This window comes from Lucilia cuprina, chromosome 3, assembly GCF_022045245.1.
Source record: "Lucilia cuprina isolate Lc7/37 chromosome 3, ASM2204524v1, whole genome shotgun sequence".
Taxonomy (NCBI): Eukaryota; Metazoa; Arthropoda; class Insecta; order Diptera; family Calliphoridae; genus Lucilia; species Lucilia cuprina.
The window spans coordinates 52,614,176-52,641,042 of record NC_060951.1 but is presented as its reverse complement, the minus strand read 5'-3'; the positions used below and the strand labels follow the sequence as shown (position 1 = coordinate 52,641,042).

At 27.8% G+C, this 26,867-nt stretch overlaps 4 protein-coding genes across 4 annotated transcripts; 2 read left to right on the top strand and 2 right to left on the bottom strand.

Annotated features, from left to right (window-relative positions):
- Positions 1–1,495: 1,495 nt before the first annotated feature.
- Positions 1,496–5,319, top strand: LOC111678174 (protein GPR107). The gene is made up of 9 exons (XM_023439436.2): positions 1,496–1,802; positions 1,875–1,985; positions 2,054–2,199; positions 2,911–3,430; positions 3,494–3,595; positions 3,721–3,854; positions 3,919–4,068; positions 4,314–4,431; positions 4,505–5,319. The coding sequence occupies exons 1-9, from the start codon at positions 1,656–1,658 to the stop codon at positions 5,081–5,083; spliced, it is 2,007 nt and encodes a 668-aa protein (XP_023295204.2). The 5' UTR covers positions 1,496–1,655; the 3' UTR covers positions 5,084–5,319.
- An 878-nt stretch (positions 5,320–6,197) lies between these two features.
- On the bottom strand, positions 6,198–7,955 carry LOC111678215 (gustatory receptor 8a-like). Its single transcript, XM_023439486.2, is given in 6 exon segments — positions 6,198–6,365; positions 6,426–6,515; positions 6,663–6,737; positions 6,802–6,836; positions 6,839–6,874; positions 6,934–7,955. Coding segments are annotated over 6 exon segments (1,170 nt in total). The 5' UTR covers positions 7,781–7,955; the 3' UTR covers positions 6,198–6,278.
- A 12,634-nt stretch (positions 7,956–20,589) lies between these two features.
- Positions 20,590–21,940, top strand: LOC111678214 (gustatory receptor 8a-like; the record flags this gene model as incomplete). The annotated part of the gene is made up of 5 exons (XM_023439485.2): positions 20,590–20,986; positions 21,396–21,478; positions 21,563–21,631; positions 21,714–21,803; positions 21,872–21,940. Coding segments are annotated over 5 exons (708 nt in total), but the record flags the coding sequence as incomplete, so codon positions are not given.
- A 1,455-nt stretch (positions 21,941–23,395) lies between these two features.
- Positions 23,396–25,185, bottom strand: LOC111678213 (histidine-rich glycoprotein). The gene is made up of 2 exons (XM_023439484.2): positions 24,900–25,185; positions 23,396–24,830 (listed from the first exon to the last, which is right to left on the bottom strand). The coding sequence occupies exons 1-2, from the start codon at positions 24,921–24,923 to the stop codon at positions 23,400–23,402; spliced, it is 1,455 nt and encodes a 484-aa protein (XP_023295252.2). The 5' UTR covers positions 24,924–25,185; the 3' UTR covers positions 23,396–23,399.
- Between the last annotated feature and the right edge of the window lie 1,682 nt (positions 25,186–26,867).

The window sequence follows — 26,867 nt, the reverse complement described above, 5'->3', positions numbered from 1 at the left end:
AATCCACTTTTCATATAATGCAAAAAGTCGAAAATTCGACTTTTAACTAAATGCAAAAAGTCGAAAAGTCGACTTTTAACTAAATACAAAAAGTCGACTTTTCGTTTCAACTATAAAACCCTAATATTTTTGTAAACAAAAATAACTCACCACAACAAACGGTTTGTTACGGTTTGTTTTATTTTTCGTCGGGTTGTTTTTTAATGTGCGTGAACCCTAATCGCTACTTGAATTTTTTATCGAAAATCGATTTTAATACGATCAGCTGTGATCCATAAAAGCCGATCCATAAGAAAAAAATTACCGAAAATCTGTTTTATATACAAACAAAGCCATTACAGGTTTTATATTTCTTTCCAAATTTGTTTATATAATAAGATCTTTGATCACTTCTCCAGATCTCTGATTAAAATTCTCCATCAAACATAAATCAGTCATAATTCCATAAATACTGATCCAATTATTAAAGAGCACAAAGAATAAATTTGCGAATAAAAAATTAATTGTATATCAAAAACCAGTAAATTCTTAACTTAGAAATTGGCGAAAACCAGTCATCATTCAATTTTCCATCAAAAAATCTTCTTTATATAAAGAACCAGCTGTAGTTCCTTCAAAAAAATTGTTACAATTCAATTACCGGATAAATGTTGCAAAAACCTGCAAGTTCTTCTAATTTTCCTCAATCAATTTGCTAAAATCAGAGACCATTTAAATTTAAAATATTTCTTTTAAAAATTAATTTAAAATTATAAAAAATTAATACCGCTCCTACTGTAAAGGTGTAGGGTATATATATAATCGGCTGTAAATTTTTATATCGCTTTACTTACTGCCGGGTTCCTAAATGGAAAGAACATTTTTATTTATACAAATATATTGAAAATAACAATAAAACTAAAAATTTAGTTTTTATTTTCAATATATTTCTTAGAAAAATAGTAATACAGTCAGTAAATTTTCGACTTAAGCTATTTAAACTACCAATCACAATTTCTATTCTTTAACAATTTATCCGCCTTTTTACCCACATAAAAAATAGGGTTTCGAATAATCGAACAATCGAACAATCGACTTTTTGTCGAAAAAAGTCGAAGTCGACTATTTTGTTCCAAAAAAGTCGATAACTCGACTATCGTCTATGAAAAAGGTCGAAAAGTCGACTTTGTAAATAAAAGTCGAAAAAAGTCGGAAAGAGTCGAAAAAAGTCGAAAAGTCAAAAAAAGTCGAAAATTCGGAAAAAGTTGAAAAAAGTCGGAAAGTCGAAAAGTCGGAAAAAGTCGAAAATAGAAAGAAGTCGGGAAAAGTCGACTTTTCATAAAATGCAAAAAGTCGAAAAGTGGACTTTTCGTTTCAACTATAGAGCCCTAATAACAAACATCCATCTGCTAGTACCATCTCTGTCACAATTTGACATTTCATATGTTTCATTCCATCATGTTTCTCTTGTTTGACAATTAAACCAGCTGTGTGTAAAAAATGAATAAGTGAAGTTTTTTTTACTAGCTTAAAAAAGAAAATAATTTTATTTATTCAATTTGTTTTGTTAGTAAAATAAATAATTTAAAAATAGAACTCCGCAAAAAAACTCTTCAACATAACCATTAAAATATAAAAACAAAGAGAACTTCTAATCAAAAATTGTCATCGTAAAGATGACAAAAATAAATAAAATGTTAACAAAAACAACTCTTATAAGGAAGCCAATGACGTTGGCCAAATCAATATTTGTCTTTTTAATAATTGCGGCTTTTCTACGCGACCATCTAGTGGAGGCACGTAAACATCATTTAGAAGTTCGAGTAAGTAGTATTGGTGACAGAAATTGAAAAAAGAAATAGAATAATTCTATGAAATTAACAAAAAAAATTTAGACCGATGATCGTCCTTATATTGCCTTGTCAACATTTGGTTTCTATACCAATGGCCATTTAAATGTTAATCTTAGCAAATTGGTGTTGTCATCGGAAACGGGTAATGAAAAGGTTTGTTATGATATAAAATTATAATGTCAATTTTATTCCTTTATTAACTTTGTTTCTTGTTATTTCAGTTGGGTTTGTCTTTGGACAAGACTACCATCGATCAAATGAATCCTTATTTGGATTCTCATCAAAATAAATGTTTATTGGAAGAATCTTGGAGTTTGCAAAGAAGTGGTCCAATTTTATTCTTTTTATTCGATTTAAAGAATTTACAGTAAGTTAGACATATTAATATCAGAAGACTCTTAAAGATATCTTGTAAGGCTTCATTACGTTCAAATAAATTTGACGCAATTAAGACGAATGCTATGTTGTACAATCGTTTTCATTGTAAAACGTAGTAAGGAAATATATAAATCATAAGAAACTTAGTTTCTTAAACTTTGTTCAGTTCAGATGTTCTAAAGGGTTGTTATAGCAGCGACACCTGAAATTTCACGTATATATAGCTAAACATTATTCCCTACTCTTAGCTCTGGTTATCCAAATCAGTAAGATCTTAACCCAGTACGTTCCCACGACAATCGGTTCTTCGAACTGGAACGACTTGGAGTTCAATGAACAACGACCACGGATAGTCAACCCGACTTTACACGTATATTCTAAAGGGTTGAAATTTCTGGTATAACATCGATCCCTGGATACCTGGATCAAATTTCAATGAAAGTCTGGCAGAAAACATGTTAAGCGAAATCATGAGAAATTGAGACTCTTAAAAGTAGTTCTTTAAAGAGTTTCAGATCGGTGTTTCTAAGAGATGTTATATCTGGAATAATATCGCTCCCAAGATATTTGTAAATAATTGCGACGATAACCTACCTCATGCTTTTCCAAAATAAACTTTTTTAACAACTTTCCACACAAGAATAATTACATATTACACTTTTAATATCAATAATCAAACAATTTTTTTTATTTATTACAGAGTCCATGTTAAATGCTCACCCGAATGGCGTAATCAACACATCTACAAGGACAGCTCAATGTTTCCCATGTATCGTGGCAAACGACAATCAAAAGTACATACAACTCAAAATAGGCTGGTTTTAGGACCTCGTCGTAGACGTGATGTTGCACCACACGAAGGTGAAGCCAATGGCGACAATATGCCACCAGTTTTACTCAATGAAGAACAACTAATGGATGACGATGATTCGTACGAAGCACCCGCAGTCCCCTCCAAACCAACAGCAGCTGCCAAAAAAGTCAAAGAAGAACATGTTATAGGAGAAAATCCTGTAGTAGAAGAAAAAACTCAAGGAAGCGGTGAAAAGAAAGTTGAATCATCTGAGAAGTCTTTAAACCCACCTACCATGCCAGCTGCTGTAATGCAACAAGCTCAAGATTATTCCTCAAAAGAAAATGTACAAAATCCATTTTGTAAAAATTTGATTCTGCCCTTGACACGGACAAATGTGGATGGTGTAAATTATTATAATATGTCGGTATGTATTAAAAACACAAATTATCTGGAGTTTTTCATGCAATTTCTTTTACTTTTTTTATAGTTTTCTATGTTTGTGGGTTCATTGCGTGAAGAAGGTCTTTATAATTTATATTTCCATAATTGTGAGAACTATCATGGTTTCGATAAAGAAGTTTCATTTGTGGTAAGTAATAAAAACGAAAATGTTTACATAATAAATTTAAGTATTTTTATGATTTAACGAAAATAAACAAAAATAATGTTCGCTATTTAATTTTATGTTTATATGCAATTTTGTTTCGTTTTCAGGTCGATATTGAAGAAAATAATAATGGCAACTATTTGTCAGCTGGAGAAATGCCTTTACCCGCTTTATATTTAATGATGTCTTTATTATTCTTTTTGTCCGGTCTATTTTGGGTATTTATCTTAAAAAAGAGCAAGTAAGTTTGAAAATTTTGTACGATTTGTAATAAGCTTTGTATATTAATAATTATTTTATTGCAGACATACAGTTTACAAAATTCACTATATAATGGCGGTTTTAGTATTTTTAAAATCATTGTCATTAATGTTTCATTCAATAAATTATCATTTTATTGAAACCAGAGGAGAACATGTCGAAGCATGGGCCATTTTATATTATATTGCTCATTTGTAAGTATGAAAAATTAGAAACTCGACGAGTTTTTTTTCGAAAATCATTGTCGTTAAGTTTTCTTACCATTTTTTGAACGATTGGACCAAATTTTTTAAATTGACTAGTTCAAAAGTTTAAAATCAATTTCTCACGTTTTCGACGATTTTCAACACAATTTTTTCGTCATATTTAATCCAATTAATTATTCCTGTTGTTTTACAATAATCGTAAAAATATATTTTACTTTTTCAACATTTCCTAGACTTAAGGGAGCTGTTCTATTTATAACCATCGTTTTAATTGGCACCGGTTGGACATTTATCAAACATATACTATCCGATAAAGATAAGAAAATCTTTATGGTTGTAATACCATTACAGGTAAGAACAATAAACAAGCACAAGTAATTTAAAATTTAAATTTAAAATATTTTCTCCTTCAAACTACTTAAAGGTTCTAGCAAATGTTGCCGAAATTATTATCGAAGAATCTGAGGAAAGTGATGCTGAATACCGAACCTGGCATAATATATTCATATTTGTTGATCTCCTATGTTGTGGTGCCATATTATTCCCGATTGTCTGGTCGATACGTCATTTACATGAAGCCTCAGCCACCGATGGCAAAGCTGCCATTAATTTACGTAAATTAAAATTATTCCGCCAATTTTACATAATGATCGTCTGTTATATCTACTTTACACGTATTATTGTTTATTTGCTTAAAATGACGGTGGCCTTTCAATATGCCTGGTTGGATGAAATGTTCCGTGAAATGGCCACATATGTTTTCTTTGTCTTGACGGGCTACAAATTCCGTCCAACATCATCACATCCTTACTTTGCCGTAGACGATGATGATGATGACGGCGATGAGGTTGAAGTTTTAACCGAATCGGGTCTCACACATAATATACATCGTACTAAGGCACAAAATCGTAATGCTGTGTCGAATACCACCATTATTGAGGGTAATGATGAGGAAAAAGAGAATTTAATTTCGAAACGAGAATCATCACATGAATATGATTAGAATTTATGTAGTAGAAAAGTATTTAAAAAGTGAAACAAAATATGTTTGCAAAAGAAAGAAAAACTATAAACGATTTATTATATTAAAAATTTATGGTTTAGGAATTTGCTCCTCTTAAACAGAGACATACACATAAACATACATACACATTTTCTATTAAGTCTTGACTGAAACAAAAAGATAACTAAAAAAAAACTTATATTAAAAAGGAGTTTTTTCTTTTGTATTACTTTCAGTAAAAAAAAATAACAACTATAGATTTTTAGTATGTACTTTAAACTTTATAAAAGCAATAAAATATTTAATTTTGAACAAAATATTTTAAATAGAATTTCGCAAAAGTCTTAAATGTTATTATTTTTTATAATCATTACAAATACATACATATACTTCAATAGTGCCAATGATTTACAAAAGTTTTTCGGTAAAAACAATATAAAAAAATGCCGGATAAAAATTGTTTAAGCTATTCTCAATATTGCAAGAATTTTAAAAATTTCATAGACAATTTCTTACGTTTTTACAAATTTGAACTTAAAAATTAAATAATTTCAAAACATTTATGAGTTTTAAAGTAATTTGAGTGAAGTTACAATGTAAAACCTTTTTAAGTTATGTTTGAAATTTCGAACCACAGTTCGAATCAGCATTTACTTAAAATACTCCTGTAATGGAGAATCCTTTTGAAATAACAGAACGATTTTTCATAAATGTAATTTTATTATTTTTTTAAAGAAAACTTTTGAAGTCTTAAGAAGCAATTTTTTTTTTTTGCTTTTTTTTTAATTTTAAACAAAGTCTTTCGGTGTTTGTAAGAAAACCATTCCAAAAGAATTTTAAAAATTGATTTCATATCATGTAAGATTGTTTGCATTACAAACAACAACTAAACAGAATCTTAAATCATTTTGCAATAAATTTAATTTATTACAATTCAAACACAACACAATTCTAAATTTCTGTATTGTATATTATAATTTTTTAAAACAAAAAGAAAAATTCCACAAAAGTTAAATGAAACTCTCAATATATAAAGCTTAAATAAAACAACAAAGAAATCATAATTTTTTTACAATTAGATATTATTAAGACATAAAGAAACATCCTTTTTTAATAGATGAGCTTAATTAATAATTAATAAAAGAATGAAGAAAAAACACACATACACATACATATACATATAAAAATTTTAGTTTTAATTTTTCTTGTCATCTTGAAAGTTGGTAAATTTGGGCATAAATTGTATAAAGAAAATCATATAAGTGGTTATCGAGCCAATGGCCTAAAGAAGAAGGAAGAATGTGTGGAGTTCCAAAATTATCAAAAAATTAAAAAAACCTACCCTGGTCAACATATAGCCATCCATGCGAGTAATACCAATACCATTGATACAGATGCGTTGATGAAGAATTTGCAAAGAGAAATTTTGCAACTAAAACATAAATAAAAATTATCAAATTTTATTTGTATATAAAAAATATGATTTTAATATTTCGACTTCTTAAAATATTCATGAAAACTTTGAAATTTAAGAATATTTGGTTTATTGTTTTTAAATATCAATTTAAAAACTCCTTACCTGAGTACTAACAATACTACTATGATTTTCAAACTGACTTACAATACTGTGTAAATTAAAAGTGATAAGTTTAACCTAGAAATATTTTTTAAATTAAAAGTATAATTATGAAGTATGGATTCTCTCGTCCTAAACTCACCACATCCATACAATTTTTTGAAGTTATTAAAAAAACGGAATTTGAAAACAGGCCGGTATAAACAAAATTATTTCTGAAATTTACAACATATAAAATATAACTCTTTACTTTCTCTCAGATTCGAAAACATACCAGTTGTATCAAAATGACTATAGATTGCATAGTAAGCAAAATATGCATCCACTAAAACATGAACATATATCATTAATATCACTGCAATTATGGAAAAACCAAAACCATTTTGAAAATGTTCAAACATTTCAAAAATCATTTGATATGTTTTTTGCTTGTCTAGTAATTTTTTACGCAAAAACTCTTCGAATCCCCTAAAGGTACAACCGTAGGCCATAAAACGAGAATAATCGACCAATAAATTTAAATCCTCCTGCAATTTCACCAATTCCAAACGTATTATTTCGATATAGAATATAAATTGCATATTACGTAAATGTACAGCATAGGTAAAGGGTGTGAAAATTATACAAAACAATAACACATGACGTGTCGTTGTTTGGAAGTTGACAAACCAAATTATAGCCACAGTTTCCATAATAATTATCGTATAGAAAATAACCAAAAAGCGTCGATTTTTCCACAAGTCTTTAAGATATAAAGATTTCCCCTTACTTTCTAACTCTGTTTGTAAACGATCATAAATTAACCAAAATTTATGATAATGTTCACGTTTAAAGATCGCTTCCAAATATGCTATTGTTACAGCTATATCGGCGAATACCACTTTTAGAATATCATTAAAATAGCCAAATAGATCATTGGTAAAAAGATAATCATCATCACCGAGAAACGTTACAAGAGTCACTATATTGAAAATAATCAACAGCATAAAAGACCACAATGTTAGCCAACGTTCTACATTTATTTTACGCTTAAAATCATCATTCATTGAGAGTCCACAAAAACCAACAATTCTGAAAATTCTCATATGTATCCGTAAAATATTTGGTATGCGAGAATTCATGGTTACACAGTTACTGGTTATTGCAATTTTCACATTATTTAGATGATTTTTATCCGATACGACTTTGAGTGTTAATTTTATTGACTTTTAATTAAATATTAATGTTTTGTAGCAATTATAATTAATTAACATTGACAGTTACAATTTGTAATTAAAGTACATATTGCAATATTATTTCCATGATGTGATGAGAAGTAAAAAAGTAAAAGTTAATATAGCAATCTAATCAATATTTACGATTTTAACTTCTCTATTAAGTAGCCTATAACTTAGTCTATGAACCAGTCTTTTAATTTGTCTATGGACAAGTCTTTTAACTATTCTATCTACTATTTGCTAGTCTATGTTATATTAACTAGTCTATTGAAATTTTTATGAATTTATATAGGAACTAGTCTATTAACTAGTATATATAGACTAGCCTTTAAACTAACCTATTGAGTAGTCTATAAAACACCCTTTGCACAAGTGAATAGTTTGTGAATTAATTAGTCTGTGAACTAACTTACTGACTGGTATATTCACTAGGATAGTCTTTTGCTTAGTCTATGTATTGTTCTACGGACTAGTCTATGATGTAGACTATTGATTACCTAGTTTTGTACTAGTATATTATCATACTGGCTGGACTTTGAACCACTAGGCTATCAAATAGTTTTCTGAAAAGTCTATGCACTGTTCTACTGACTAGTTATCTACATTTTAAACTAGTTCATAGATTAGCATATGAATTAATCTATCAACTAGCCCATTGACTAGTGTTTGCATAATGTATTAACTAGTCTAAGGACAATTCGATTGAGTCATAACTATACTCTTGTTTATGACGTATTTATATGAACTAGTCTATTGAATAGTCAATGGACTAGTATATTATACAATCTTCAGATTAATTTATTGAATAGCCTACAGACCATTCCCTTGTGCAGTATATGGAATGGCCTATGGTCTTGTCAAATTTTTGGTCTATTGAGTAGTCAATGGACTAGTATACTATACAATCTTCAGATTAATTTATTCAATAGCTTAGAGACTATTCCCTTGTGCAGTATATGGAATGGTCTATGGTCTATGGCCTTGTCAAATTTTTGGACTAGACTATGGGCAGTAGTCAATGTTTTTTTATTTTAGACTATATTTAAATTGAGAAATCCAAACCAATATTGAGAAATAATAAAATTAAATTAAGGAATGCAAACTCATATCGAGAAAAAACAAATTGAAATTCAGAATCCAAACATTATATTAAGAAATTACAAATCGAAATTGAGAAATTAATAAATGATAATGAGCCTATTAAGGCTTTTATATTACTTTGTTTGAATAAATAAATAAATAAATAAATAAATAAATAAATTTAAAATTTGTATGAAATTATTTGAAAATATTTTTCTTATAAAATGGATTTAATATATTAAAACTTTCAATACAAAATTAGGTTTTCCTAATATCATTTTGTATTTTGTCAATTTCAATTCGTATTATCTCAATATTAATTTCGACTTCTCAATATCAATTGGTTGTTTCTCAATATTAGGTTGAAAATTCAAATTTCAATTTGATTTAATTTTGTATGTCTCAATATTAAAGTGGATTTCTGAAATTCATTTTGTTGTTTCACAATATTAGTTTGGATTTTCTCAATTTAAACTTGAAATGGTGTAGTATAGTAAAATAAAATATTCTAGACTAACTTTTAGTCTAGTAGCAGGCTAATTAACTAATTCAAGTCATCTTAAATAAATATTCTCTTACCTGTGTACTAATGATGCCAGTTTCATTTTTAAACTGACTTATAATACTATGCAAATTAAAAGTGATGAGTTTAACCTAAAAAATATGCGCAACAAAATAAAATTGTTATTAGCAAACCCTCCACTAAAAACAACTCACCACATCCATGCAATTTTTTGAAGTTATTAAAAATGCCGGAATTTGTAAACAGGCTGGTATTAAAGGCATAATTTCTGAAAATTTCAATAACATAACTAAATAATTGACAACCATTCAGAAAAGAAAACTTTCACCTACCAAATCTATTCCAATCGCGAAAGATCGTATAGTAAGCAAAATATGCATCAACCAAAACACGAACATAAATCATTAAAAGAACCGCCGTTATAGAAAAACCAAAACCATTTTGAAAATGTTCAAACATTTCATAAATCATTTGATAGTTTTTTTGCTTGTCTAGTAATTGTTTACGTAAAAATTCCCCGAATCCCCTAAAACCACAACCATAGGCCATAAAACGAGAATAGTCAACCAATAAGCTTAAGTCCTCCTTTAGTTTTACTAATTCCAAACGTATTAGTTCAATATAAAATATAAATTGCATATTACGTAAATGTACAGCATAGATAAAAGGCAAAAAGGCACTCCAAAACATAGTCAAATGTCGTGTCATAGTTTGAAAGTTAAAGAATAAAATCAAAATGACTGCCTCCAATATAATGAATGTATAAAGTACTGCAAAAAAACGAAATATTTTACGCAATTTCCATTCATCATTTGTCTTCCTTTGTAAACAATTATAAATAGTCCAAAATTTATAAAATTCAGATCGTTTAAAAATCGTTTCCAAATACGAAACAGTTACCGCAATATCGGCAACAAGAAATTTTAATACATCATTAAAATAGCCGAATTTATCAGAAGTAAAAAGATATACATCATCACTTGTCAGGGCTATAAAAGCCATAATATTATATGACACAAGTAAAATTAAAGACCACAAAGTGAGACAACGTTCTATGTTGATATTGGGTTTGAAATTTTCATTAAGTGATAAATTACAAAAACCCATTATTTTGAAAATTTTTAAATGTATCCGTAAAATTTTCGATAGGCAAACTTTCATGTTGACGTTGTTCATTAATGACTAACATTTCTTACGTTATGTGTTAGTTACTTTTAGTGCCTCTTAGATGATTTAATATATATAAGTAAATGCAATTAATTGTTACAGACAGTTTTAATATGTTTTACTAAAATACGACGATGAGTACTAGAGAGCAATTAGGATTAATTGCTCAGATATGTAGATATATAAAAAGACAATTCATACTGAAATTTGTTTAAAGTAAGAAATAAGTCCATAAATTTTTGTTCCAAAACTTTTAACTTAAACCGTTTTATAATTGACTAACATACCCTAAAAGCATCAATACTTTAGTTGCAGTAAAATTAAAACAAAATTTAGATTGTTAAAAGTTTTAAAAAGTAGAACAAATTATAACCAAAAGTCTTCTCTTACAGATTATCATTCATTCATATCCCTGCATGTTTAGTTTAATGTTAATATATTCAATAATTTTGAAAATTCAAAATGTACCAGTTTAAAAAGAGAATAATCTTTTTTTTCAAAAAGTTTCATGTCAGACAAAAGCTCAAACAATGTAGTTAAAACTTCATTGATTTGCTCAAAAAGTCCCAAATTATTCTCTCGAACTTGACCTAATGTAGGGCTTTCATATGTATAAACTAATAGATACGAAATAATTGTACAATTCACAATCGGTGTTGTACAGTTGTATCCTAGTACGTCGTAATGTTTTTATAATTGATTTTAACGTCCGAAATTTGAATAATAAATTAAAGTGTAATATATTTGTTGAATCTCCTCTGGCTTATGTCATCGAATTTACCCTCCTTATACAATACACCACTATAGTGGGGAGGGTACTATGGGATTATAACACCCAAAATTATTGGTCATACCACCTTAAAATATAACAATCTGCTCAGAACCACTATCTTTTTCGGTTTAGCCAGTCTGTCCGTCGGTCTGTCTGCCCTCATACAATCATGAAAATCTTGTGCGCACGCTACAGGTAGCAATTTTCAAAATAATTTAATGAAATTTCTATCTCTTCTTTTAGTCCAAGAACGAACGCTATTGAAAATGGTTGAAATCGGTCAATTATTTCGCCTAACCATTATACACCATGAATAGGGCCTTTGGTCCTATTTTGGTAGGTTAAATGTTCAAGTTTGTTAACAAATATAACATAACTTTGTTTTATAGAACTTTAAATGACACTACCGACTCTAGCATCCACACAAACTCCCCTTCAGAAAACGATAAATCCGTATTTAACCATACTGAATATCGTGATTATGGGTTTGACAGATATCTTTCAGACTGAAATATTAACAGATTAATGCGAAAATAATTTCTTTTTAACAAGTAAGAGTGTTATAATCGACTATGTCGAATCTTATATACCCACTATCAAACCTCGTTTTACGCGAATGAAACTTTCTTATGTCGAATTTCATCTATATACTCGTATTTTTAGGCCAGTTATAAGCGTTAAAGTAATTTTCTAAATTTTTGACTCGTATGAATCTTACTTATGTTGAATTTCATCTATTTACTAGTATTTTAAGCCAGTAATGAGCGTTAAAGTCATTTTCTGAAGGGGACCTTATATGGGTGGTAGGGTCAGTTATGAACCGATCCTCATAAAATCTTACAGTGATTTTGTGATTTTGGAGAATAAGAAACTTACTTATGTCAAATTTCATCGCAATATTTGTATTTTTAAACAAGTTATGACTGTTAAAGATGCTGTTTTTTGAGGGGCCTCTTGTATGGGGGCTATCCGAAAACGTTTACCGATATTGCCAATTTTCAATACTAAACAAACCTTACCTATAAGAAATATTTATGTGAAATATCAACCCTCTAGCTCTTTCCATTCGGACTCTATCCTGCTTTCAACAGACAGACGGACGGACGGACGGACGGACATGCCCAAAATATACTTTTGTGGATCTATGACCAAAATTTCGATGTGTTACAAATCATCTTTTTTGATGGTAGGTAATTAGATCAACACTTCAGATTGAAAGTGGAGTTTTACTAATCGATTTACGAACAATATACTTTCTTATTTTAATTGATATCTGGTTTCAAAAAATTATTAACCTTATAGATCTTTTGTAAGTATTATTTTAGGTAATCATTCCGATCATTAGAACTTCAAATTTAATTTTATACTTAAATTTATTTAAAAATATGTACTTACCTGTGTGCTTATTACTGAATTTGTATTATTAAATTGGCTGATAATACTGTGCAGGTTAAAGGTGATAAATTTTATCTGTAATTACATAAAAAAATATTATTCTATAGTTATTATTAATATTAAATGGTTAATAAATACTTCGTATTTCAATTCGAAAGAAAAAGCTTTAAGGAATACAAATTTGATATTTAACTCAAATAATTTAAATTATAACGAAACTCTATAAAAAAGACTACACATAACTCACCACGTCCATACAATTTTTTGAGGTTATTAAAAATGCATTTATTTCCAAAAGCGAAGGGCATAACAAAGTAACTTCTACAAAAAGGAAATAATATAAAATTTCAAAATATCAGTTGAAATTATCCCCCAATATATGTATATGATTACCTAATTTATTCCAATTATTATAAACTGAATAATAAGCAAAATATGAATCCACTAATATGCGTACATAAATCATAGAAAGTACAGCTACAATCGACAATCCAAAAGTGTTTTGAAAATTTTCAAACATTTCGTAAATCATTTGATATTGTTTTTGTTTCTCGACCAATTTTCGACGTAAAAACTCTTCGAAGCCCTTAAACCCACAACCGTAAGCTACGAATCTTGAATAATCAACCATTAAATTTAAATCATATTGAAGTTTCACCAATTCCAAACGTATCAATTCTATATAGAATATAAACTGCATATTACGTATATAGGTCGCATAGGCTAATGGGGAAAATATACTCCAAAATAAAATTAAATGACGGGATTTATACTGCCATACAATGAATACAAACATGGCCAAAGCTTCGCAAATTACAACGCCATAGAATATTATAATAAAGCGACCATTTTGCCATAACAACTTGATATCGAAAATATTTATATCATCTTCGGGCGATTTTTTGCGCAAACTTACATATATTTTCCAAAATTCTCTTAATGGTTTACGTCTGAAAATAGCCTCCAAATAGGAACATGTTACCGCAATATCAGAAAATATAACTTTAAGTGTATCATTGAAGTATCCAAAAGCATCACCACGATAAAGAAATTCATCTGGACTAAATATCGCTATTATAGTAATGATATTGAAACATATTAAAAGTAACCAGGACCATAAAATAAGATAACGTTCTATTTTGATTTTATATCTAAGGTTATCGTTTAAGGTTATGGTACAATAACCAATTATTGTAAAAATATAAAAATGATTTAAGAGAAATTTTGACATTTTTAGTTTGATGAAAATTAAATAACTGTTGTTGAGTTGTTTGGTCAATTCAGTGTGAAGAGTTTTGTATAGTTTAAATATACGCAGTGACGGAGGTATTATCATTCTTATACATTATTTAGAACATAGGGTTAAAAAGGGGTTAGGTTAAAATTTTGAAGAAATTAAAGTAGCTGGTGTTTTTGGACTAAGGACAACTCTGGACCCAACGTCACCAAATTGGATTATAATTTTTATTTAATTTTTTCTAGTTCAGTATAGTTTTAATTCAGTTCTAGTTCAGTTCTAGTTCAGTTCTAGTTCAGTTCTAGTTCAGTTCTAGTTCAGTTCTAGTTCAGTTCTAGTTCAGTTCTAGTTCAGTTCTAGTTCAGTTCTAGTTCAGTTCTAGTTCAGTTCTAGTTCTGTTCTAGTTCAGTTCTAGTTCAGTTCTAGTTCTGTTCTAGTTCAGTTCAAGTTAAGGTTGAAACCCAAACGTGTCTTCAAGTTTTAAAGTAGCGATCCACTGTGCCTAGAATTTTTTTATTTTATTAAATATTAATGTTTATACCAAAATGTGTATAAAGATAAACACAAATAAAAATCTTCAAATATTTCCCCACTTAATAGTTATGATTAATGTCAAATGTTTAAGATCGATAACATTACTAAACAAAATAAATTTAAAAGAAATCTGAAATTCTCATAATCAAAAGTTGATTGTTTTAATTAAATTTTAACATAAATCTATGAAAATATAAAATTATTCATTAAAATAAAAATTGAGATAGTTTATGATTTGACGACTTTACTTATGATAACGTAATCAGACCCAAACAACATTGTCCACACTTTTTTGGTAATTATCAGATCAAAACGAATTGAAATGATTCCAAAAAATAATAAATATTTCCCCACTTATAAGTTAAGATTGTTAAGAAATATTTGTATTTGTTAAGTATTTGAAAATGTGACCAAACTTAAAAAAAAGCCAAATAGACTTAACTATTGGATTGAATAAATTAAAGTTTGACAGAAATCAGTCAAAGTATGTACATGGAATAAGAATGTGAACTTAACATTGAGAAAGATATAAATTTATAATCTACTAACTAACTAATCATAAAAAGAAATATAAACTTATGTTCAAAACGATTTTACACCATATTTAGACTGTGACAAGTTTTACATTTTTTTTCAAAATCGTGTAATAAAATTAATAAATAATCAAGTTAACTCTAAATGTTTAAAATATATTAAAATGTACATATGTAGATGTATAAAAATTAAATTAAATATATATTTTGATTGATAGATAATATTAGAAAGAACTTGTATTGTTCTAATGTTTAATAATTTATAAAATTGCTGTAGAAAAATGACAAATCAAATCACTTAATTATGAACATAATGAATGCGGTCAATCACCCTTGGGCTTGGTGTTTGAAACGTTAGTTACTCACAACAGTCACTTCAAATACCTACTACAACAAAATCGACCGACAGAAATTAAGGTGTATTTTAAAAAGCTTTCTTTGCAGAAAATAAAATTCAATTAACGAAACAAAATAAATGCAAACAAAGTTAAAAACGTGCATAAGTTTTAACAGGATTTTAACTGACGATATGACCACCATTTAGAATTGTCATTTCGGGGAACTTGAAATGCATTTTAAGTAGTTTTTACCTGTTGGCGTAAAGTTTTATTTGTTTAACTTTAAATGTTTTGTTTTAAATAGTAAAATAAATAACTCACGACCGCTCCTGACTTGCTCTAAAGCATGTGGCATGTTAATTAATCAAATATGTATATATGATAAAAATCTGCATTTCGTTTACCTAATATGGGTTAAATTAAATTTTAAATGCATTAACACTTTGTTTCTCTACTTTAATTAAGGTATATTAACAGTTTATAGTAACGTTTGAGTTATTAAGTAAATGTTTTTATTTAAACTAATCCACACAATTTAAAGATCATATTCAAAATTGGGATTTTCTAAAGTTTATATAAATTTTAAATACTTAAGCAAAACATTTAATTTTTTAACCTGCCCAGACTTCAAAGTTAACTTTTCTAAAGGATTGGTTTTTGAGATAAATTATTCAAAAGTTTGAAAAACATAAATTTTTAGTAATATTTGTTTAGACATTTGAAAGCTCAATCTGTCCTGTGTAATACCTTTATCTCTTCATGAGAAATCTTAACCTGAAGTTTAAAAAGGTTTCTAGAATTTTTGACTAGAAAATTTATAAAATAATGTGTCGCATGCCCCGGTAGGCTAGCTTTTCAGTCTGGGGGTTGTGGGTTCGTTTCCCACCAGAAATTTTGGTTTGCTACAGTACAAAGGACGTACCGTCACCTTGCTCGGAAGATTAGTTTGCGTGGGTTGGACGCTTGTAAGCGAGTTCACTCGGAGGCAGAATTGCCATTACATTATGTTGAGATAATCGGTTTTCCCCTAATTACCACTTGATTCGTTTGGTCTTAATTGCAAACCAGCCGTTGTTAGTTAAAATAAAGTTTTTGTCAATCTTTTTTGTCAGGCTTTAGGTGGGATCGGTGTCCCAAGATTTTATGGGTTTTTCTAATCAGCCCCATTAACTTCACCTCCAGTTATCGTTATTCTGCCGATTAAATTAAGTTTTTATGAAAACTGTCAATCTAAACTTAAGATAAAAAATAACCAGACATTGTGATAATGGGGGTTAGTCTTATTTTGAGTTCGCAACTACAGTAAATAGTTATTTCCAAAGAAAAGATATCGCAGGATATTATCCTTTTTGGCATGTAATGGCTAAAAAGGATAATATCCTGTGATATCTTTCGAAAACAAGTAAAATCATATCCATAAAAAATCCAGCGGTTTAGTTTTGTGCGTTAAAGATATAATAGAAGTTAAACATTAATTTAAGAACCGAGAGGTTGGAATTTCGAATAAGATACCCAGTTATAACATATGTATCTCAAACATATCCATATCACGGAAACCTAATGCCAAAATCGGATTCTAGGCAGCTAAATCCTCTTGAAAAGTATACTTTTAATATCTGACCTGTGTAACGTTGAGTTTTTAAAAAATATTTGAACAGAAAAAGGGATTTCAAAATTTATTATTGCCGACTTTTTTAATACATACAAAATCAACATAGAAATTATAACACTTTTAGACCAAGTCATTGTCTGTCATTGCACAAATACTTAACTATACAAATACATAAAAACGGATAATTGTAAATAATAAAATAAAATGTCAGAATTGGCAAATAGTTTTAGTAAAGACAAGAAAACACCAGTAATTTTAAATACACCATTTATAATTCTCATAAAAATATCCCATTTCTTGGGATTATTAATTTTAACTAACAAGAGAATTACCAATCGTTATAAAAATTTGTGGCATTTTAAATGGTGTTTTCTAAATCTTATTTTATTTACAATCTTACATATTCTAATACTATATTACCATCGCGAACTATTCTATATTGGTGATAATTTTGGACAATTTAATGATTTTGTTAAAGTAACTACCGTCGGCATAAGTCATCTAATAACACTAATTGAAACAATAAAGACGCACAAGATGACAAATGAATTTTTTCGCATCTATTCTACATTACACCAACAATGGACCGATGGCCGGCAAACTAAAAAGGAATTAAAAATTTACAAACGTTTTTTCTTATTACTTTTATTTTATTGGATTGTTGTGTTTGTGGTGGAAATAAACTATATCGTTGAAATCCATCATAAAAAACAGTGGTTACGATTTTTTATCGCCTATATGCCGAGCGTTACTATTTGTCGAATTCGCCTTTTGCAGAGTACAATGTATTTGTATATGATAATGATCGAAATATTGCAATTGAATAAGGAAATTTTAAAATTGGTTCCAACAACAAAAAGTCTAAAGTTAAATTTTCTTGAAGAAGTGATATATAATGAATTGTCAGTATTTATGAGAAAATATCAAGAGATTTATACGATGATGGAGTTATTTAAGAAAACGTGTTCAATATCTTTATTGGTTATATTTATTAAATCGTATGTTAAAATTATATCGGATAGTTATTGGACTTATTGGGTGATATACAATAAAGATGATGTATATGGTAAGATATATATAAAAAAACACTTACAATAACACGAATTTCTTTAATGAATCGTCTATGAAGTAGACTTTTGACTAGTCTGTGGATTAGCCTTTTAACTGGTCTATTGACTAGACCATTGACTATTGCAATAGGCTAGTGTATGGACTATCAGTTGATTAGTTTATAGACTGTTACACACAGAAAACAGATCGATGGGAAATCGGTTACCATGATAAATATTTAGTTAAACTAATTAAAATTGTATCGCTGTTATTGAAAAACTGTATACTTAACTGATTTTCTATATTCAGTATTAAAAAACAATAATACTAATCGAATTGTGGTTTTAACAATTTCTAAATCAATAATTTGAACTGAATTGTATCGGTTATTAAATTCATTTGGCAATTCAGTAAATGCAGCCGACTTTTATTTAGGATTAAAACGTAAGAACATCAAATATTAGTCGCTACAACCGAAAAACAGTAGAAAGTAAAAAATATTGAGCACTGCAACCAATTATCAATTGAAGTAATTATTTAAAATTTAATTACGGTTAAAGGAACCAAATTCGATGTTCAGAACCGATTAATTGGTAATTATAGTTGACGTACTTATACAAAAATAAATAAAATAAAACGAATTTATAATATAAAAAACCTAATTACATTTGAGGATAAGTTAATGCAGAAATTTGGATAAAAAAAGGTAATGTTTGGTGTATTTTATATCTTATAATCTATTTTGTGTTACTTTTCTATAATTTTTAATAATTTTACAGCAGCGGAAAGGCGTGGAAAGATAGTGTTCCTTTGAAAATGTTGAGCAGAATCAAGAGCAAAATCCCTATTTATTACCATGAAAATCTCAAAGCAAAAGGGGAGAAGTTATTTTATATTTATACGCTTTGTAAGTTTATACATATTTATATTTTATTGTAAATACTTTACACAAAATAAATATATTTTCAAATACACATAATCCACAAATTGTTTTTCTATAAAAAATATTTCAGTTGCTAATACCAATAATTTCAATCCAGATTACCAAATAATAATTAAAAATTTTTGTGTACACCATATATTCAGTAATACTAACCGAATTATACAATAATTACAATCGAATTTTGGGATAGTTGTTAGAACCGACTGAATTCGATTGGAAACAAATTCGGCTATCACAACGAATCTGTTTTCTCTGTGTAGTTGACTAGTTTGTGGACTAACATACTAAGTATTATTGTTAATATTCCATAGTCTAGGATTAGACTAGTGACTGACTAGTTTATGGACTGTCAGTTGACTAGTTTATATACTAGTTTACCGACTAGTCTTTGGACTAGCCTTTTGACTATATGGACTATCTGTTGATTAGTTTATAGACTGTTAGTTGACTAGTTTATGGACTAACTTACTAAGTATTCTTGTTAATATTCCATAGTCTAGGATTAGACTAGTAACTGACTAGTTTATGTCATTTGACTAGTTTATGGACTAGTTTACCGACTAGTCTTTGGACTAGCCGTTTGACTATTCTATGGACTACTCTATTGGCTGGCCTATTGATTAGTCCATTAACTAGCCTATTTACAAGTGTACTAAGTAGTCTATTGAATAGTTTATGGACTAGTCCATAAACGATTCTATATATAAGTATATTAACTAGCCCTTGGATTACTCTACTGACCAAACTACTAACTAGCATATTTATTAACTACTTTACTGACTTTATTTATGCACTTATCTAAGGATTGGCCTATTGAATAGTAAACTGTCAAAAAGTGTTAAAAAATCACAATAGTATTGAGTTTTCCATCCCTGTTTTAATTATTATTAATTGTGGAATTGCAGGTAATTTTAATTTTATTTGTAATGAGTTTTCTTCTTAATTGACAATGCGTTGAAATTAAAATTATAAGAAACATATTTCTAGCATTAGTTCAAGGCATGGACAGTTATTGTATTTGCTATAAAATAGAACGCATAGTAGATTTTAATAAAATAAAAATGGAAGAATTTGAAACTACTTTTATTAAAGACAAAGAAACACAAATAATTTTAAATAAACCATTTAAAATCCTAATAAATTTTTTAAAAATTTTTGGTTTATCAACTTTAAATGACGAAAAAACTAATAGTCGTTATAAAAATGTATGGCATTTAAAATGGTGTTTCCTTAACATTATTATATTTTCTATAATATATTTCTTAATATTATTTTATTATCGAAAACTTTTCTATATTGATGATAATTTCGGTTTATTTAATGATTTCCTAAAAGTATCCACATATGGTTTAAGTCATATAATAATTCTAATTGAAATTATAATGACACACGAATCGTCAACGGAATTCTTTCGTGTTTACTCAGCATTGCACCAACAATGGACCGATGGCAGACAAACTAAGATGGAATTTAAAATTTATAATAGATTTTTTCGATTATTTCTATTATATTGTATTGTTTTATTTGCAATCAATATAAATTATATGTTGGAAATTGGTGAAAAAAAGGAAGAATGGTTATCATTTTTTTCCACATACACACCAAGTGTTATGATTTGTAGTTTTCGCTTAATGCAAATAACAATGAATTTGTATATAATAATGACGGAAATATTGCAATTGAATAAGGAAATTTTAGAATTGGTTGTAACAACAAAAAGTATAAAGCTAAGTTTTCTTGAAGAAATGATATATAATGAATTGTCGATATTTATGCGAAAATATCAAGATATCTATACAATGATGGAGTTATTTAAGAAATCGTGTTCCATTTCATTATTGGTTTTATTAATTAAATCGTATGTTAAAATATTATCAGATAGTTATTGGACATATTGGGTGATTTATAATAAGGAAGAAGTTTATGGTAAGATTGTGGAAAAAAATAACTAAAAAATATGTAATGAATCCAGGAAATCGACCTCAGTTTGTATTTGACATTAAAATCGAAATAATTGAAACAAACTAAGATCGAATGGTAATTTCCTCACTGTTAAGTCTCTATTTTAATATTTTTCTTAAAAAACTTTTTTTTTAAATTTTTCAAATTTAAATTTTTATACTAATAATAACTGGTATTTTTAATAAATTAACTCACTTAAAAAAACAACTCTTTTTGTTGGCAAATGTTCAGAACATTAATCAAAATCAACTAAATTTGCACATGCAAAAATTTCAAACTTGACATTTTTAACAGTGACTTTGTAATTGAACTTAACATTGTAATGAAACTACATCATTATTATTGACCATAAAAATAAAATTTTTATTTACAGAATTTGCTGAATATTCACTAATAATACCAACAGCTTTTAATGTTTTCTTGACTCTAATCATTTCGAAAGAATGTATGAATGCAGTAAGTTTGAACTGTGGTTTAAAAATCATTAACCAATAAATAACTAAATATTTAACGTTTAAAATAAATGTGTTTTTTTTATAGGCTAAATTAATACCACATTCATTGCATAGTCTACGTCATCGTGTTGAAAATCTTAAACTTTCATATAAGGTATAAAAATATTTATTAATTTAAGAGTTATCTAATGATATGGACATTTAATGTGGTTACATATATAAATGTTTTCTTTTAGATACAAAATTTTTCATTACAATTAAGACACCAGCAAATAGTTATCGATGCTTTTGGTTGTTTTACAGTCGATTGTTATATTGTTAGTGGCGTAAGTTGTGTTGTGGCTTGCAAAATTCATTTCCATTAATCAATATTTTCTTTTCTTTTTGTAATTAGATTTTAGGCTCTATTACCACTTACATGATATTTTACATCGAATTTATGCCGAAATTTAAAAACCTGTAATTATGTATTTAGTAAAATATTACTAAATGTTTGACTGTTTAATTTGTAGTAAAAAGTAATTTATAATAAAACGTTGCGTAAAAATTTTATCTTTTAACTGTTTTAAAAAAGTTGCCATGGCTGGATCATTCGATGTTCCAAATTTGGCAACAAGATCGAAAATCAAAAAATATTAAAAATCCGTAATCACTTTTATTTCTCTTCTAATATATATTTTATATCAAAAATCGATTATATGGGAAACCTAATAAATCGGCTGTACATTCTTAAAAAGCAACTCAGCGCAGTATAACTCAGATAAGTTAGGGGGATCAGATAGGCCGCTAACAGGCCTGTTGTGAGTTCCAATTTATGGCAACTTTTGGTTAATAAATTCCATAGAAATGGGTACTAATTTTAGGTCGAAACCGATAAACATTTTTAATAAAATTTCGAAATTTGACTAAAAATAAAAAAATTTTAAAATTTTGAAATTTGAATATAAAAAAAACAAAGCGAAATTTTTGAGTTTCAATCAAAAATAGTAAAATTTTCAAATTGAAATTAACTTATGTTAAAGTTTCGATCGAAATTCAATTAAATAAAAATAAATTTTTGAAATTAGATTACAAATTGCGAAATTAGCGAAATTCCATATAAATTGTACAATTTTTTTTAATTTTAAATTGAACTAAAAATAATGTAGTTTTTGAAAATTCGACTAATTAATGATTTATTTTCGAAAAACGATTAAAAATAAAATTTTCGAGGTTAAACTTCAAATCTTCAAAATTCATAAATACGTAGTAAAATTTTCATAATTTTAACTAAAAATATTGAAGTTTTCAAAATTTGACTACAAAAACGTAGAGTTTTTGAAATTCCACTATGTAAAATATGTAAATAGTGAAATTATCAATATTCCATATAAATAGTAAACTTTTCAAAATTTCAAATTAAACTAAAAAAGTTTCAAAATTCGATTAAAAATAGTAAAATTTTTGAAGTTGAACTTTAAATATTAAAATCTTCTAAATTCATAAATAGTAAAATTTTTAAAATTTTAACTAAAAATATTGCGGTTTTCGAAATTTTACTACAAAACTTGACATTTTCGAAATTCAATTAAAAATGATGAAAACTTCGAGATTCTAGTATAAATATTAATATTTTCGAATTTTGAATTATAAAATGAAATTTTCGAAATTAAACGAAAATAAAAATGAAATTTTAAAATTCTCTTGTAAATAATGAAATTTTACAATATTTACTAAAAATAGTGAAATTTAAATTTAAGAAATTTTTACAAAAATATTGTTTTATGGATCTATCCATAAAACTAAAAATTTTTTAAGGTAAACCAAAAAACTTAAATTTTCGAAATATTATTATATTTTAATAAATAATCTTTTATTAATAAATACTTAAAGTAATAACTTTTTGTACTATTTCTTACAACACTAGTAAAATCGTTGAGTTACTATGGCATATGATTACGGTAGCCACCACTACCCAAACCCTGGACATGACCGGCACTATAACTATCATGACCGGTATAAGTTTCTGCTGGATTGGCAGCATGTCCATCATTGGAATAATCATCTTTAGTATTGAAATCTTCATAAAGAGTATTTTGTTTTTGATACTCTTTATGGGGCACATTAAAATCTTGAGGTGTTTCAGAAGAAGGTAAATATTTTTCATAATCTGTTACATATTTATGTTGACTGTCATGATGTGAGTCCTCTTCATAATCACCAGAATGTGTGGTATAGTGATGAGAGGATTCAGGAGCTGCGGATTGTGTATGTTGTGTATAATGATAATGACTGCTGGGTTTTTCATATACAATTTGTTCTTCATCATGTTCTTTAGGACTATAATGGTAATTTGTTGCTGGTACCTTTTGATAATGATAATAAGGTTTCGAGATGACTTCTCCTTTTGACTGCTGATAGCCGTAGTGAGTTTTATAATTATTATTTTCATAATTGTGGTTTTTAGCTTTTTTAGTTTCGAAAATTTCTAGTGATTCTTCAATGATATCAGGCAGTAAATGATCTTCAATATCATGATTTTTATAATAACCTTTAGGAGCGGGCGATTTTGTTTCTATAACTTCCTCTTCCTCCACGACCTCCTTAACCTGCGGTTCATGGACGTAGTGGCTATGTATATACTTGGGAGCCTGTATAACTTTTATTACTTCTTCTTTGGGTGAACGATAATCATAATTTCCCGGCATTTCTTTGTGCTGATAATGATATTGCGGCTTTTCCTCTACAAACTTAACATGATGATTGTGACCTTCATGATAATGATGATCTTGGGCACTTTCTACTAATTTAATGGTTTCTATATGATTGTGACCATATTCATGATGAGGTTGATGCTGATGATGGTGACCATGATCTTCATGATAATGATGATTTTGGTCACTTTCTATTAATTTAATAGTTTCTATGTGATTTTGACCATATTCATGATGAGGTTGATGCTGCTCATATTCCTCTTCAACTTTAACAGTATTAACTTCTTTAACTGGTTTAATATATTTATGTTGTTCTTTTATTACATAGGTTTCCTCTATATGTTTAGGACTGTGATCATGTTGATATGAATGTTCATGATTATGGGGTCTATCCAATTCTGCAAGATAATGATTTTCCAACAAGGGAGCCTTTTCTTTTACCACAACTGTTTTCACGGGTATTTGATGATAGTGATGTATAATTTTATGTTTAACATGATGTTTAGGAACATGATGTATTACTGGATGTTTAGATTTTACTATCCCTTTTCCACTGGAGTGTTCATGGGGTATATGAACCTTAATATGCACATGTTCACTACCAAATGTGGGTGAACTTAACACAAATTCCATTCCGAAAATGGTGCAAAAAGCACAAATCTACGACAAACACAAATTTTTAAACATTATTAAATTTTTTTTTTCTTTTTTTTAACTTGTTATACTAACTGTTATAATTTTGCTTATATCCATATTATTGTTGTGGTATTATTATATATCCTTATTGGTAAAAAAATTCCGGTTTTAAAAGATCACACTTTTTTACTTGCGGACGACACTAGATGTCAAGTTCATGTTAAAAATTTGTTTAAACCATACTTTAAGTTTGTTAATAATATATATAGTCTTAACGCTCTCTCTTTTCAGCTCTCCTTATTAATTTCTCTTTTTTATGATTCCAGCTCTCTATTGAATTTTGTTTTGGCAATTAAAACTGACCTACCAAAACATTTTTTCCATTTTACCCTAATGCCAAATACTGCTTTAATCAGCGTGAGTATGGGCGAACAAGTGTAACGGTTAAATATTTTGCTCATTTAAATTTAAAACGATCAACGCTATTGTTTCGACTATTATCTCATTAGTGCTTTTCAACCAGCACTCAGTTAGTGGTGGTATGTGGCAAAGAGTTGTCTATGGTTAACAAATCTTTTGTTAATTTTTTTTATGCCATTATTTGGAAATCATTTGAAATAATGATGATGCTACGTGTAGGAAAGTTTTTTTGAAAGCATACAAATTTGTTTAATGTTTATTTTTATATAAATTTACCTACTACATGAGTTGGTATTTTTTAAGCTTTGTTTAGATTATTAGTTTTTTTTAAGTAACAGAAATCAATTATGTTAAAACAGTGGCGGTAATAAATTTTGCGATAAGAAAAAAAAATAAACCAAATACATAAATTTACTTTGCAGAAAATTATGCCAGCTTGTGAGATTTTTTAAATGTTACAATTGCTAACTTTTGACAGAAAGGAAATTTCCCAGTAAATTATCAAGTATATTTTTCAATATTTTCAGCTATTAGGTGCCTTTTTAAAGACCTATAATCTATTTTATATTTTTCGTAAAACAAATGACATTATATCAAGTTATATTTACTTTTTTTTAGATTTACTGTTTAAAAAAGTGGACGTAGCTTAGGGGCGTGACAAAATCGAGAGTAAACTCTGGATACTTTTAAGAATTGACCTTACAAATTTTACATAAATCGGTAAGTAGTTTGTCGTCTGTGTTTTACTGTTTTACAAATATTGGATGGATAAAGAGGAGTGGCTTCCATCTAATATTAATTGACCTTGTCTGTATTGTAAAGGAAATATAAACTTTTTGCTATGAGTGGACAGAGTGTAGGTTATAGTTTCTTCTGATGCTATAGGTGTTTTAATGACTTTTAAACATTCAATATTTAAGACCAATTATTTTTCTAATAAACCCACTGTAATACATTTCAGCTCTGTTAACGTAAGCTAAAGTTAACAGCAATTCTTTTAAAAACCGCCACATGTTTTCTAAATTTCATATCTCATGCTCTCTCCACTGCTCTCAGATACGCTCTATTATCATCGTTTTTATAAGTATTATATAATTTTGTATGTTAACAATTTGTAATTTAAATAAATAACAAATAAATTAATTATTAAATTAAGTTGATCTCGTATATGAAAAGCAAAAGTTGAAATCTTTTGAAAAGTGAGACAAAAAGCTTTCGATAATTAGATTATGTGAGATAAAAATACACAGACAAGTTGCGATAAAAATAAAAACGAAATTAAACAATACAATAAATATTTATTTTTATTTTATAATAGGAATGTAAATTTTAAAAACATACTGAGACATTAGGGAGACCAATTCTGAAAACACGTTAATGACATTTTTGAATAAAGGGAATTTCCGAATCCCCTGAGATGACAAAATTAATCATGGTAATTCCAAATTTATTATAATACCTTAAAAATGAACATATAAATGTTTAAATAAATATGTTTAAATTAATTACAATTGTAAAATTCAACATCGATATTTAAAATCCAAAATAAGAAAATAATTTCTCCCAAAATTCGTCTACAAAAACTATGTAAAATATGTAAATGGTAAATTATAAATATTCCATATAAATAGTAAAATTTTC

Coding starts and splice junctions, on each gene's coding strand:
- LOC111678213 (XM_023439484.2), bottom strand. CDS start 24,923: ATGGATATAAGCAAAATTATAACA. Junction 24,831..24,899: donor ATATAAGCAAAATTATAACA/GTTAGTATAACA, acceptor TGTTTGTCGTAG/ATTTGTGCTTTTTGCACCAT.
- LOC111678174 (XM_023439436.2), top strand. CDS start 1,656: ATGACAAAAATAAATAAAATGTTAACAAAAACAACTCTTATAAGGAAG. Junction 1,803..1,874: donor AACATCATTTAGAAGTTCGA/GTAAGTAGTATT, acceptor AAAAAAATTTAG/ACCGATGATCGTCCTTATAT. Junction 3,855..3,918: donor TTTATCTTAAAAAAGAGCAA/GTAAGTTTGAAA, acceptor ATTTTATTGCAG/ACATACAGTTTACAAAATTC.